This window comes from Aotus nancymaae, unplaced genomic scaffold (genome assembly GCF_030222135.1).
Source record: "Aotus nancymaae isolate 86718 unplaced genomic scaffold, 86718_ANA_hifiasm-v0.15.2.pri h1tg000033l, whole genome shotgun sequence".
NCBI lineage: Eukaryota > Metazoa > Chordata > Mammalia > Primates > Aotidae > Aotus > Aotus nancymaae.
Genome location: NW_026988447.1, coordinates 7,985,617 through 8,001,589, shown reverse-complemented (window position 1 = coordinate 8,001,589; position 15,973 = coordinate 7,985,617). Strand labels below are relative to the sequence as shown.

Sequence of the window (15,973 nt, the reverse complement as noted above, 5' to 3'; positions counted from 1 at the left end):
GCCAAATATATATTTTTATATATGTTTTATGTATACATCTCTTTTAACTAAAATAATTTTTTAAATCTATATTATTCTATATTCCTGTGTAACAGTTTACTCACTGGAATAAGGCATGTGACCTTTTGAACATAGAATATTAATATAATCTTGGCACGTTTTAAATAAAGTACTCCCATACTAGAGTGAGCTGCATATCTACCTTTTCATCTTCCAGGTCTCTCAGCCAGGGTAGTACAAATGCAACAGTGCTAGATGTTGCTCAGACAGGTGGTCATAAAAAGCGGGTACGTCGTAGTTCCTTTCTCAATGCCAAAAAGCTTTATGAAGATGCCCAAATGGCTCGAAAAGTGAAGCAGTACCTTTCCAATTTGGAGCTAGAAATGGATGAGGAGAGTCTCCAGACATTATCTCTGCAGTGTGAGCCAGCAACCAACACATGTGAGTTTTTCCTTAAAGTGGCTGCAGACTTTGGCTAGAATGCAGATTTGTTTCCTGTGCAGTGAAAAAAATAAAGCTTAGTGCAAAGAGGGAGGGAGCTAGCAATCCTGAGATATATCGGTCTTTCCCTTGGATGCTAATATTGAATACTGGGTAGCACTGTGCACAGCCAGGCCCTTGTGTCTACTGGGTTAGTGTGTGGATGATGACACTGTCCACTAACTAAACCATTGCTTTAGTTTCACCCGGACACAGCCAGTACACACATTGGGACACATATGTAGATACGATTCCCATTTATATATCTTGTGTTCTTACAAAGGTACCCCCAAAGTATGGGCAACATGAGGGAAGTTGGGGCATAAAATTGGATGTGCTGGCTGCCTTCTAACCACTAGCCCAGACAACACCCAGCAACAAATTCAGCTACCGGTTAGATAGAGCAATAATTCTGCTCCACAGTGAACTACAGTAGCCTTTAAAAATCTGGATAGTCTATAAATGGGGCAGTTTTTTGCTAAATCTACATCTTGACTTAAAAGACAAAAACATTTTTCATTCAGTACACTTTGTGTCTTTTATGGGCAGGTTTGAAGATGTCTTCTAGAGAATTTAATTTAGATAGGTGATTTTAGAAGATTTGGATTATTAGATTTACCCAGGACACTATAGAAGCACCGTGTCATGGTGAAGAGCTTGTCCTCTGGAGTCAGAGTGGTCTGAGTTCACATCCTGTTTGTTTCCTCTTACTAGCAATGCAGTCTTAGGCAAGTTACTTGACCTCTCTAATCCTTAGCTTCCAGGTGTGTATAAGAGAGGAAGCATACATATGTCATTGAGTTTTGAGTATTAAGATACTATATATACGACATTTAATCATCCTAAATTGGTTTGCCATCTATCACAAAATATATACTCAGTATAATACTCAAGCATTATTGGCTACTATTTGCTTGCATAGATAATTCTACCTCCTAGGAATGTGGTAGTAAATAGACTGCAGTTGACAGCATTTATTAAATAAAAACTTAGCACACATATGTCAAACAATTTTGGACACCATTTTTGAAAAATGGTGCCTGATGATTTTTCTGTTGTAGCATTTATCACATATTTGTATCTTTCATATACATGCGTATAACATATTGAACTAACCACATTTTTCTATGTTTTTAATGGGGTGTTTAATAGTATAATCATCTCTTGAGATTGCTGATTTCATAAAGTAGATACCTTTGTCCTGCCACGTATCTAATATTTTCTGTAACTAGGGTCCCCCATCCATTTCTGTGCTTCATAAAGGCAAGAGGAAGAAAGGTGTGCATTTTAGTATTATAGCTGTAGAAAATGCTCACATAGTTCTAAAATTATCTTCCGTATACCTGCTAGCATCTAAAATTCTTTGTTCTGTTTTCAAACCCAAACAACTATCAGTGCCTAAGAATCCTGGTGACAAAAAGCCTGTCAAATCTGAGACCTCTCCAGTAGCTCCAAGGGCAGGGTTACAACAGAAAGCTCAGTCCCTGCCACAGCCCCAGCAGCAACCACCACCACCACATAAAATCAACCAGGGGCTGCAGGTTCCCGCCGTGTCCCTTTATCCTTCCCGGAAGAAAGTGCCCGTAAAGGATCTCCCACCTTTTGGTAAGTGATTAAATTCATTTCTTTTTTTGGTGCCATTCACTGTCATGGTTTGCAAATTAGGAGAAAAATAGTTGTCTTGGATAAGTTTGTCTAATATACTTGAGCTTCTCTATAATTATTAGCTCCTAATAAAAAATGAATTCTCAGCAAGTTAAACCTGACTTTGCCAATGGAAGGAGTTGTTTTTATAAATAATATCTCATTTAATCGTGCTCATTTGCTATGAGGGGGTGTTAATAGAGAAGTTATGTGTCTATTAATTTAATTTTTGATGAGTGCCAAAGATGCTTTGTTCATATACATTATTTAAACTGGTTTTGCCTTATGACCAATGAACTGCTTGGATTTGAGCAGAATATTTTTAAGTTAAATGAATTGTCTGCGGGTAAATTCTTATTTGTTGACTCACTGATTCTATAATTTAGGGGGAAAAATAAAACAACTAACTCCTGAATGTTAAGGAGCTAAATTACACAATCTTTTCTATTAAAAGAAAAACATCTAATAGTTTAGCCCCTTTATGTAAGTGGTATAATGTAGTAATTTTTCATAAAATGTACAGCTTCTTTTTTTCTACATATATGTGAATGAAACAATAAAAAATAAATTATTCAAAATAAAGGGATAGCAGGCTGGGTGTGGTGGCTCATGCCTGTAATCCCAGCACTTCAGGAGGTTGAGGCAGGTGGATCACTTGACTCCAGGAGTTAGAGACCAGCTTGCCTAACATGGCGAAACCCTTTCTCTACTAAAAATACAAAAATTAGCTGGATGTGATGGCTCACAACTGTAGTCTCAGCTACCTGGGAAGCTGAGGCACAATAATCACTTGAACCTGGTGGGCAGAGATTGTAGTGGGCTGAGATTGCACCATTGCACTCCACCCTGGGCGACAGAACAAGACTCTGAAATAAATAAATAAGAGTTTACTTAGACAAAATTGGGTGTTAATAGTTAAGTCCCTGCAGTTACAGCCCATCTGCATGGCTTGGGTGTGAGTCATTTGATAGACCCCTCACATACTCTGTCTATCCTGATCAGCAAGTGTCCTCTTTATTGAAATTAGGGGAGAGTAAGAAAAGAATACCTTTCCTTGATACATTTCTCCTTTCAAATATTTGTGTTGATCCCCTTATTACAAACATACTGAATTATATGTTTCTGTATAGATTATGTTGTTAATCTATATGCATTTCTGAATCCCCTGCAGTCTGACTTCTGCATCCTCTTTATACAGAACTTCTTATATGGAAGATTATCAGTCTTTCTTTTAGCTGAAAATAGCCTATTAGCCATGTTTAATATTATGTAGATGTGCCTTAGTATAAAGCTCTGTCCCCCATGTTTCTGAAGCGATAGTTCTCAAAATGTCTTTAGTTCCATTTATTAACTTTAGAAATGTGCATGAAATATTATATGTTGTCCTATATTTATTTAGTTTAACATACACATTTAAAGTCACAGTATATAAAATACTAATTTAGAGATGCTGCAGGTGTTCTCCCCACTCCAGTTCATGAAACAGTTTTGTTCTGTATACTTCTACATCTTTAATGTTGGTGTCTTTGTCTTCACTAGGACCACTTTTAAAGTATCTAACACAGCTTTCTCAGGCACAACATCTTCACATCCATCCACATGGTTAAAAGATAGCACTTTTTGAATCTGTGTGTGATGCTGAGCTTCGAAATTTTTTCCAGATCAAAACTACTCATTCAATTAGCTTTGTTTCCTGTCTGTATGATTTCTACATGTAATCAAAGTATTGCTTTAAAGGTTGTTTTTTTTTTAAAGATTGTATTAAGACAACATCAGACTGCTTACATGAGGTGAAATGAAGGATTAAATCTTTGTTAAATTTTATTGACTAACACTAATTTGAGGTAGTTTCAGGCTGTAGTGCCTTCCCAAATATCTCTTTGTTGTTCAAAATAAAATTGAGAGTGTCTCGTAATGTGAGAGTCCTTGTAAAATATTTTAATGTAACTTCCTCATTTCTGAAAAATAATTTTGAGGAAGGAAACCATCTTTTACTGGCATATATAATTATTTTTCCTCTACTCTTATCCTGTTGGATCCTACACATGGTGCTGGCTCACTTCCTTCTTCTGAAACCTTCTTCCATGGTTTCTGTGACACGGCACTTTCATGGTCTCTTCCATCTTCCATCTGTTTACTTCATCAAGTATTAACTACATGGAATCCCTTAGAGCCTTTCATTCACTTTACTAGTTAGCTCCTCTCAGCTCTTGACACTGTACTCTTCTCCCTTTATTCTCACTTCCCCAGAGCTATCCCATTCCAAGGAAACAAAACTGTTTCCAACTCAAACTTGGTTTCTAATAATAAACATTTCTAGCTGTGCCACTTCCATCCTAAATTCAGTGTTTGCAAATTGTCTATTTTTTCTCCATTGTTGCCTAACAGACTGTTGGGTAACGATGGTGACTACTTCAAAGTTTAGAATCTAACATAAAATATCAAAAGCAATCTACTTCTCGTACTCTGGCAGTTATCAGTCTGAAACCAAAACTACGGTCTCATACCTTCTGTAGGCACTTACTGTGTGGATGATGAAGAGTAGAAAGAACATTTAGATTATAAATAGGTTGAACCTCAATATAGTGGTATTAAATCTTAACACAGAAAAGATTTTTTGTCAAAAATGTTGTTTATTTTCAGACTTGAAAATACATATTTAAGGTTTTTTTTTCTATTATAGGAATAAACTCTCCACAAGCTTTAAAGAAAATTCTTTCTTTGTCTGAAGAAGGAAGTTTGGAACGTCACAAGAAACAAGCTGAAGATACAATATCAAATGCGTCTTCACAGCTTTCTTCTCCTCCTACTTCTCCACAGAGTTCTCCAAGGAAAGGTAGAATTAAATTACTTTTTGTTTTCTTTTATTGAAACCTATACATTTGGCTACAGTAAATTCCAGAGATACGTATTACATAATTCTTAATGTTACAGTCATTTAAGATGAGCTCATATGTAATGCCCAAGGGATTTTTTTTCCATCAGTTTATAAATTTGGAAGAATGGCAGTTTTTTAAAATGTTATACTTAAAATAAATAATATTAAATTTATAACTGTAAAAATCCTTTTAAAAATACATTTACTTTTTATTTGTGATACGTATAAAAAATTTTTATATTAAAATTTATTCGAACTAAATTTGGTTATATGGCATTAATACAGAGAAGAGGGCTTTGAAAACATGAAGAACTAGTATCTTCCTGATTTATTTTTTCATTGTATTAACACAGGTCTTGATTCCCTTTTTGGTTGCTACCTTGTTTTATTTTTAAAGAGACTACATTTTAGGTATTCAGAGTCACCTCCTTACGTTGATACATTCTTACTTTAAAAGAGTAGGTGATTTTCTGCCGTGTAACTCTTCAGGCTACTTCTTCCTCCTACCCTTTAACTGAATGAGTGGTAAGCCAATAATAAATGACTAGGACTTAGTTTTCCCTAAGGGAAGGCCAAAAGGGCTTAATACATTGTTAAATTTCACGGACACAACAGGTATTGCTTTACTTAGTAGATATTTCAGACATCTGTGCATTTTGTATGGGTATCAGTCTCTCCTGTCCTTGTTACATGGATGCATCTCAATTCTTTTCTCATCCTGTTGTTAGGTGGCAGTGGCAATCAGCTGAGATCTTTTGGCTCCGGGCAGTTGGACTTAACCAGTTCCTCCTCTTCTCTTGGAAGTGAGAACAGTAACAAGAATAACAATGCACCACGGACCTATGGGATAGGTGGGGTTTATAGAACCAAAAAACGGGGTGGGAAAGAGAGGAATCGTCTCATTAGTTAACGAAAATGGGAGAATTCCTCCAAATGTCAAGTGATCCATCTGAGTGATTTATTTTTCTGAAGATTTTTTTTTTTTAGCAGACTCTTCAGAGAACGCTTTAAATCTTATCTGTCAGAACTTTCAGTGTGGTTTTATAAAAAGACATTTTATAAATGAACACATTAGATCTTATCAAGACCTGTGCAGCCTTTAAAAAATAAATCAGGAATTACCAACATACTTAAAGAACATACTTAAACTGGCAACATTTAGATGCTCTAGATTTTAATTTTTCTTAGGTAAGAGGCATTGAAGAAATTTGCATTGCATATAATAATATAAAATCAATATTTAAGTAACATGATATCCCTAGTAACGTAGACAAGAAAAAAAATGAGTATTGAGAAAAAAGATTTGGACTTTTTTCATTAAAAAATATCAAGATAGTGCCAGGTGCAGTGGCTCATGCCTGTAATCTCAGCAGTTTGGGAGGCCAAGGTGGGCTGATCACCTGAGGCCAGGAGTTTGAGACTAGCCTGGCCAACATGGTGAAACCCTATCTCTACTAAAAATACAAAGAAAAAAACACCAAAATTAGCCAGGCATGGTAGTACACACCTCTGTAATCCCAGTTACTCAGGAGGCTGAAGCAGGACAATGGCTTGAAGCCAGGAGGTGGAGGTTGCATTGAGCTGAGATCTGCCACTGCACTCCAGCCTAGGTGGCAGAGGGAGACCCCATCTCAAAAAAAAAAAAAAAATGAAGATAGACCCTTTCCATTGTGAATTTCCAAATTATTTTTTGTAACAAAACAGAGTTAAGAGTACTTTCAGGCCAAGAAGTGGACATCTGTTTAGATACTCTATAGTAATCATCTTGTGAGAAGTGCCCGTTAATTCCTTCAAAACGATTGGCTTTTATGTGATTCAACCAATATTAATAATTGAAAAACCAAATGGCAAATTCAAAGACATCTTCAGGTCTTATTTCTTATTATTTTTGTTTATATGTTTACTTAAAATTGTAAGATACAGATATTTCCAGTTGAATTATTCTATCCCATACAAGTTCTAAAAATTAAAAACTGTTGAAAACAAGATCAGTGGCTTTGCAGTTTGAAAAAAAGCATACTTTAAAATCTGATCCATTATTTTTATGGTTTATTTTCTATAGACGAATAGCATAATTATAGGTAAGGGAACTAAGAATAGTCGAGTGGTACCTTTTCTGCATCTGTTCCCAGCTTGTTAGGATACTTTCTTTTTTCCTCTCTAAACTTTAATTAAACAACTTAAGCTTCATTAGAATAAAACATTTATCTCTTAGTCATGTAGTCTCTACAAGTGAAATGGCTTTTTTTTCCCCACTTCTGTAGAAATATTTATGCCTGCATTTTATTTTTGCTTCTATTTGGTAGACTTCGCTTGATGTTGTAAACCTAGAGAGTCTAATTAATATGGTCGTATTTCTCATGCAGGCTATACTTTGGCTCCCAGTGGTACTGTGGATAATTTTTCAGATTCTGGTCACAGTGAAATTTCTTCACGATCCAGTATTGTCAGCAATTCGTCTTTTGACTCAGTGCCAGTCTCACTGCACGATGAGAGGCGCCAGAGGCATTCTGTCAGCATTGTGGAAACAAACCTAGGGGTGGGCAGAATGGAGAGGCGGACCATGATGGAACCTGATCAATATAGCTTGGGGTAGGTGGCTTTTCTTAGTGTTCATTTGAATTTATCCTTCCATCTCTTTTTTAGTAATGAGTCTTTTCTTCCAGATGTTTATTTTTATTTATTCTGCATAATACCTAAGGATTTTTTCTAGTTCTGATTTTCAGTTTCTACTCCGAGTATCACTAAGTGTCTGTTATGCAGACTGCTTTTTTAGTTTATTCTTCATTGGAGCACAATTGTTTTGTGCTGAAGCTGGAGGGTGACTATGGGATCCATCCTAGTTCTTTTGTATGAGCTGCCTTCCTGAAATAATCAAATTATATTGAGCCATCCTTAATGTTGTCAGGGAATTTTTTTTTTTAATAGCAAGTTACATTCTTTTCCCCCTTGCTTATTTTATAGTAATGACAAAGTAAGAAGGCTACATGTGGCGCAACTAGTCACTATAAGACGATTCAGTGCTACTTTTATCCTGTTTCTGGGATGAAAGCAAGCTGCCTTTCTAGCAAAAATGGTATTTTGGTTTTATCATAGGTGATTTAGTTATCAATCTTGATTTTTTTTTTCTTTTCTATTTCTTTTGACCACTTAGATCCTATGCACCAATGTCTGAGGGTCGAGGCTTATATGCTACAGCTACAGTAATTTCTTCTCCAAGCACAGAGGAACTTTCCCAGGATCAGGGGGATCGTGCGTCACTTGATGCTGCCGACAGTGGCCGTGGGAGCTGGACGTCATGCTCGAGTGGCTCCCACGATAACATACAGACCATCCAGCACCAGAGAAGCTGGGAGACTCTTCCATTCGGGCACACTCACTTTGATTATTCAGGGGATCCTGCAGGTTTATGGGCATCAAGCAGCCATATGGACCAAATTATGTTTTCTGATCATAGCACAAAGTATAACAGGCAAAATCAAAGTAGAGAGAGTCTTGATCAAGCTCAGTCTCGAGCAAGCTGGGCATCTTCCACAGGTTACTGGGGAGAAGACTCAGAAGGTGACACAGGCACAATAAAGCGGAGGGGTGGAAAGGACGTTTCCATTGAAGCCGAAAGCAGTAGCATAACGTCTGTGACCACAGAAGAAACCAAGCCCGTCTCCGTGCCTGCCCACATAGCTGTGGCATCAAGTACTGCAAAGGGGCTCATTGGTAAGTTTTAAAATTGGGGGACTTTGCTATGTCTGGATCATTCTTTAATGTAGCTTATTACAATAGTAAAATTATGTGTTTGTTGGTTCTTTTCTTCATTTTCTCCATTGCTGTAGAGGACTTCCAAATTAATGGTGTGTCAAGGTCTTTGAAATCAGTAGTGTTTAAGAGCCCAGCTTTTGTGGTCAAATACATATAGATATATTCCTACATAACAAAACTCAATAAATCTTAGCTATCAGATCAGTAGATTGTCATTGTGGATATTATCTAGTCTAATTATTTTCTCTTAGCCTGAAAATGGGATGGATTCCTATTATTCATAGAGGAGAAATTTTTCTTTAATCAAAATAAAAAATTTAAAGATCTTTTATTCTTCTATTTTGTTCCCTTAGTTGTATTTAGAACTATACGCTCTATATTTAAAAGTCTTCCATTGATTTTTATTCTGCACGCACATCATTTCTTTTTTTATTATTATACTTTAAGTTCTGGGATACAACATACTTCGTTTCTTGATAAGCAGTTCTTTGTGCACGCTGTAGAATAAGGGAAAGGTACTAGTAGTATAATGACTTAAGAGCACGGGCTTAGGAGTCAGGCGGACTGGGAATTGAATCCCTGTTTTGCCACTTTATTAGTTTTGTGACATTGGGTAAAATACAAAACAGTGCCTGTTTCCTCATCTGTAAAATGAGCTTAATAATTTCTACTTAATAGAGGAGTCAGGGAAATGTATGCAAAGTATTTAGAACGGCGCCTAGATAGTAGATTCATTAAGTACTTGAAAGCTGTTGCTCCTGCTGTTTTTGTTATGAAGAGACCCTCATGCTCCCTCAGTCCTGTTGGATTTATTTTCTATGGCACAATTAATGTCTATATAGATGAGTGTAGGAACAGATTATAGGTTGTAGAGTGAGAAATTCTGGAGTATAATCATTACAGACATCACTTTTATTAGTAGGAAAATTGTGGTTATTTAGCCATGTAAATAGTCATGGGTAGATTTCAAATTTTATATCCTTTTACAGTGAATAAGGAGAAAACAGTTAATACATTTTCTTAAGTTGGACTTTTTCATATGCTTACAACTAATACTCGGAATTTTTATTGCAAAGGAAGAATGATTTTTTGTTCCTAACAATTGAGTCTAAAAAATTCAAGAAAATAAAACAGTTTTACTGCCTATACAATTGGTTTCATATTCTAGATCATGAGCATCAATAAAGGGATTTTAAGAAACATAGACACCTCGTAGTAATATTTTTAGAGTTTTTAAATTGGTATCCTTTGTTTATGTGACTTTTCCAAATTTACTTGAATTCATTGTTTCCATAAGTGAAGTCCTGAGACATGAGAGTGATGTGGAATTGCTTCTCTGCCTGGTGAAGATAAATGCCCAGAAAGAGGGCAGATCCTACCTAGTCTCTAAGGCACACAGGGAGGAAAAAAGGAACTTGTACCAGACACAAACAGGTTCCAGGCCTAGTGCTAGGTACTTCTTACGTTCTTCCTGTGCTTTAGTCTTTCCAATAAATCCAGGGGTTCGGTTTTAATCTTAAGTACTATTTTATAATTATAGACCGTTTTAAACAGAGAGGCAGCCCATTTAAAGATAAAAGCACTTAGATGGACTAGCAGCTGCTCTCACCAATTACTTCACCACACAGAGATAACCATTGTGAAATGTGGTTTAGTTAACATGCATTCCCTGGCCTGCCTCACACAGCACCTCTATCCCATACCACACAAAGTCACATTTGTTACTACATTGTATATGCTGTTTTAATAATTATTTTTATATTTTTAATAAACTTTCGTGGCATGAACTAGTTTTTAATGCTGGTGCCTTGTTTCTACTCTAGCACGAAAGGAGGGCAGGTATCGAGAGCCCCCTCCCACCCCTCCGGGCTACATTGGAATTCCCATTACTGACTTTCCAGAAGGGCATTCCCATCCAGCCAGGAAACCTCCGGACTACAATGTGGCCCTTCAGAGATCGCGGATGGTCGCGCGATCCTCCGACACAGCTGGGCCTTCATCCGTACAGCAGCCACATGGGCATCCCACCAGCAGCAGGCCTGTGAACAAACCTCAGTGGCATAAACCTAACGAGTCCGACCCGCGCCTCGCCCCCTATCAGTCTCAAGGGTTTTCCACCGAGGAGGATGGTATATACGCATATGTATTCTTAAAACCTCCAAGTTAGATGTGTTCACTTATGCTGCTTCCCAAGGCATTTCTGTTTTCTTAACACTGGTCGGCTGTGTCTCTAACCATACACTACACAAAGAACACTTTGTTCGGAGTTCCAAATTTAGGGTTACGGCTGTTGACTGCTGTGTGTGTGTGTGTCCCTAAATGACTTTGTGTGTGTCTGTGTGTGTGTGTTTCCCTAAATGACTGTGTGTGTGTCTATGTTTCCGTAAATGACTTTGTGTGTGTCTGTGTGTGTTTCCCTAAATGACTGTGTGTGTGTGTGTGTCTGTGTGTGTTTCCCTAAATGACTTTTAAAAATGCCAGAAATTATGGAGAGAGTCAAAGTGTGTATATGACTGGATTTCTTTTCTAATTCTCACTGAAATTGAAGTACTTCTGTGGTCCTATTTTAAGAGAAAAAAAAAGGCCAGATGTGATGGCTCATGCCTGTAATCCCAGCACTTTAGGAACCCGAGATGGGCTAATCACTTGAGCTCAGGAGTTTGAGACCAGCATGGTCAACATGGTGAAACCCTGTCTCTACTAAAAATACAAAAATTAGCTGGGTGTGGTGGCAGGCACCTGTAATCCCAGCTACTCAGGAGGCTGAGCCGAGAGAATCGCTTGAGCCCAGGAGACAAAGGTTGCCCTGAGCCAAGATCATGCCACTGCACTCCAGCCTGGGTGACAGAGTGAGAATCCATCTCAAAAAAAAGAAAAAGAACATAAAAATCTCACAACTTTGCACTGTTTCCAAGAATTTTAGAAGCATTTAGGACTCTGAAAGGTAGATGGTGAAAGTTTTCTGTAGAAACATTATGTTTGCACTTTTAATGAATTGGTACTCATTTGGAAATGAAAGTCTGATTTAAAAAAAAAGTACATTCTCAGCCAGCCTGGTGACTTATGCCTGTAATCCCCAGCACTTTGGGAGGCTGAGGTGGGAGAATTGCTGGAGGCCAGGAGTTCAAGACAAGCTTGGGCAACATAGTGAGACCTGTCTCCATAAAAATACTTTTCAAATGACCCAGGTGTGGTGGCGTGTGCCTGTAGCCCTAGCTACTATGGAGGCTGAAGTGGGAGGACCACTTGAGCCCAGGAGTTCAGGCTACAGTGAGCCATGATTGTACCACTACACCGTAGCCTAGGTGGCAGAGCAAGACCCTGTCTCTAAAAGAGAGAGAAAGGGCAGGAGGGAAGGAAGGAACCCACATTCTCTGCATCTCTTTGTGTATTCTTTCTACAGATCTGTCTGACCATGCTGAATTGACAGTGAGGAGGGAATCATGTCCTCCCATCCTCTTTTTAAAGTTGTCAGTTTAAAATGTGTGATTACACAATCATAGAAAAAAGCAAAACATGACCAGAGAGTGAGACCCTGTCTCAAAAAAAATTAAATAAATAGAAAAACTTTACAAATGAAAATTACTTAGAATCCTGCCACTTACAGATAGCCACTATTAAAATTTTGTTATAGATCCTAGACTTTTTATGTGTATCTGACCATATATTATTTTTTTAAACACATGCTGTTTTACAACTTTTTTAAATGAATTTATTAACCTTCTGAATAAAAATATATAATGCATATCTTTTTAATATTGTGTATTTATGTATATGTAAAGATATGTGTTGCATGTACATTTTAACCTTGTTGTTCATCATTAGGAAAAAAGACAAGGATTTTAAGGGAGCTGTGCTAAAAAGAATAGCTATGATATTTTTATTTAGCATATCAGTAAATGTATTCTCTCTAGCACAAGAAATTACTTGCTTGCTCATTGCTTTCTTTTTCTTCCCTGCTGTATTTGCAGAAGATGAACAAGTTTCTGCTGTTTGAGGCACAGACTTTTCTGGATCCCGAGCGAGCCACCTGAAAGGAGAGCACAAGAAGACGTCCCGAGCATTGGAGCCTTGGAACTCACATTCTGAGGATGGTGGACCAGTTTGCCTCCTTCCCTGCCTTAAAGCAGCATGGGGCTTCTTCTCCCCTTCTTCCTTTCCCCTTTGCATGTGAAATACTGTGAAGAAATTGCCCTGGCACTTTTCAGACTTTGTTGCTTGAAATGCACAGTGCAGCAATCTTCGAGCTCCCACTGTTGCTGCCTGCCACATCACACAGTATCATTCCAAATTCCAAGATCATCACATCAAGATGATTCCCTCTGGCTGCACTTCTCAATGCCTGGAAGGATTTTTTTAAATCTTCCTTTTAGATTTCAATCCAGTCCTAGCACTTGATCTCATTGGGATAATGAGAAAAGCTAGCCATTGAACTCCTTGGGGCCTTTAACCCACCAAGGAAGACAAAGAAAAACAATGAAATCCTTTGAGTACAGTGCTTGTCCACTTGTTTACAATGTCCTCCTTTTTTTTAAAAAAAAAAAAAATGAGTTTAAAGATTGTGTTCAGAGAGTAAATGTTATATCCATTTAATGATTACAGTATTATTTTAAACCTTAAGTAGGGTTGCCAGCCTGGTTTCTGAAAAACCAAATATGCCGGACAGGGTGTGGCCACACCAAGATGATGGGAAGACCTGGCTTATGACCTTGGCTTCCCATATCCTTCTGGTCTCACCCGCGAAGTGCCCTATCCTGGAAGTATGAAATGTTAGCCAATTAATACCAAGACACCTCATCTGCTCCTTCCCTAGTGGATGGGGTTCTTCTGTAAAACTGTTTGCACATGGCCAGGGGAGGGAAATGGGACCCTTGTGTCCTGTCTGAGCCTTATGGAGGCAGGACGGTGTCATTGGAGGATGTGTCCTGCTCCATTGAGATGGATGGCAAACCCCATTTTTAAGTTATATTTCTTTGATTTTTGTTAATTTAGAGGTTTAGGTTTTGTTTTTTGTTTTTGTTTTTAAGAGAAACATTTATAACTGGATAGCGTTGCAGTGAAAGCAGCTTGGGATGTTGGGGCTAATGCCAGCTGTTTATACTGCTCTTTCAAGACAGCCTCCCTTTATTGAATTGGCATTAGGGAATAAACAAGCCTTTAAACATGATAAAAGATCAAAGACCTGGTTAGATATGCCAGCCTTTGCAGGGCAGGTTAGTCACCAAAGACTAACCTCCAAGTGGCTTTAAGGACGCTGCATATAGAGAAGGCCTAAGTGTAGCAACCATCTGCTCACAGCTGCTATTAACCCTATAATGACTGAAATGACCCCTCCACTCTATTTTTGTGTTGTTTTTGCACAGACTCCGGAAAAGTGAAGGCTGCCAATCTGAGTAGTACTCAAATGTGAGGAACTGCTGGTCTTGGATTTTTTTTCCATTAAATTCAGCTGATCATATTGATCAGTAGATAAACATAAATAGCTTCAAATTTTAAAAGTGGAATTGCAGTGTTTTTTCACTGTATCAAACAATGTCAGTGCTTTATTTAATAATTCTCTTCTGTATCATGGCATTTGTCTACTTGCTTATATATTACATTGTCAATTATGCATTTGTAATTTTACATGTAATATGCATTATTTGCCAGTTTTATTATATAGGCTATGGACCTCATGTGCATATAGAAAGACAAATCTAGCTCTACCACAAGTTGCACAAATGTTATCTAAGCATTAAGTAATTGTAGAACATAGGACTGCTAATCTCAGTTCGCTCTGTGATGTCAAGTGCAGAATGTACAATTAACTGGTAATTTCCTCATACTTTTGATACTACTTGTACCTGTATGTCTTTTAGAAAGACATTGGTGGAGTCTGTATCCCTTTTGTATTTTTAATACAATAATTGTACATATTGGTTATATTTTTGTTGAAGATGGTAGAAATGTACTATGTTTATGCTTCTACATCCAGTTTGTACAAGCTGGAAAATAAATAAATATAACGTAAAGCCTTGCCTATATTCTTAATGAATCATGCATGCTTTCTATTATTAAAGTGGAGTAGAAGCCTTTAGTCTCCTGCAGAAGCAAGTCCTCGGGCTGGACAGATTTAGCCTCTTGGTTGTTGGAAACTGCCCAATAGCCTATTTATTTTAGGCAGATCTCTATTGATCCAAAGCAATTAGTATCATTAATGTTAGCACCAACCAAACCACGTTCAGAATTCACTGTTACTTGAAAATGGAGATGCTATCACAATATATTTGCTTAACATTTGTCTCTTCTCAACCGTTTCCAACAGTAATCTTTATGGGACATAAGATGTTTGTTCCCAGTATACATACTGAGAGACAGGACCTCAGAGAACTTAAGCTGCCGTTCAACATCATGATCATTAAGAGTACAATTTAGCTAGTCATTCTGGACTTCTAATTAGTACACAATATTGATATGCGTGCTGATGTGTGGTAAGTCTGAATAATACTTCAGTCTATCAGAAGGGCACTTAAATTTTAAAAGGTAAAACTTGTTAAGCAGCAGCCTTCTTAAGCACATTTTTAAATGAGTAACTCATTTCTTTTCCTCAGCAGGCATAACTAAAAGCATTATCCATCGGCCACTGCCAAGTCTCAGAAGTTGGAGTGAAAGCAACCGGAAGCAGCGGCACCAAATGCTGGGAAATGTGAGGGAGTCTGAAGAGGAGCGGGAGGAAGGTCCCTCCAGAAGCTAACAGGAAAATGGCCACGGGCCAGACTTCAAGATCTTTCCGAGGCATTCGTGCTAGCTGTTTCCCTGAGTACATTTTGAAAACCTGGACACCAAAACAGGATAATTTTTAAATTTTTTTTTAACCATTCTAGTAGCTTCAACCATATCTTTTAAAAAAGGACGAACCTGCCTGTGTGTGTTGTTACATGCTCACCTGTTGTCTTTTCACTTTAAAACCCATTCCTCAGGGACTTTCCTAGACTGTCAGCTTAATTTTCTCAAACTTCTTTTGAAAAAGTACTAAGAATATGATGTATTGGACAATAACTTCTTTATCACCTTTTGTGTTCTGCTAAAAATATGAGACAGTGACAAATAGGCCATAGTGTGTTATCCTTTTAGATTTTAGGCCATAGTTAGTTATCCTTTTAGGTTTTATTAGACTTATGTTTTAGGATACCTCTGTGTAGCTCAAGACTGGTATCCACTTAAGGGTTACAAGAA

At 37.6% G+C, this 15,973-nt stretch overlaps 1 protein-coding gene across 16 annotated transcripts in view; it reads left to right on the top strand.

Moving 5' to 3' along the window:
- Positions 1-14,774, top strand: part of RAPGEF2 (Rap guanine nucleotide exchange factor 2) — a 262,303-nt gene extending 247,529 nt beyond the window's left edge. For 10 of the 16 annotated variants that reach the window (XM_064383777.1, XM_064383778.1, XM_064383776.1 and 7 more), the window contains 8 exons: positions 218-441; positions 1,876-2,085; positions 4,808-4,960; positions 5,731-5,853; positions 7,369-7,594; positions 8,157-8,716; positions 10,582-10,887; positions 12,730-14,774. In XM_064383777.1, the coding sequence (XP_064239847.1) occupies positions 218-441; positions 1,876-2,085; positions 4,808-4,960; positions 5,731-5,853; positions 7,369-7,594; positions 8,157-8,716; positions 10,582-10,887; positions 12,730-12,755 (1,828 nt within the window). In that variant the 3' untranslated portion in view covers positions 12,756-14,774. The remainder of the gene's footprint in view (positions 1-217; positions 442-1,875; positions 2,086-4,807; positions 4,961-5,730; positions 5,854-7,368; positions 7,595-8,156; positions 8,717-10,581; positions 10,888-12,729) is intronic. The other 6 variants (XM_064383780.1, XM_064383781.1, XM_021666688.2 and 3 more) reach the window with 2 other exon arrangements.
- Positions 14,775-15,973: the final 1,199 nt, after the last annotated feature.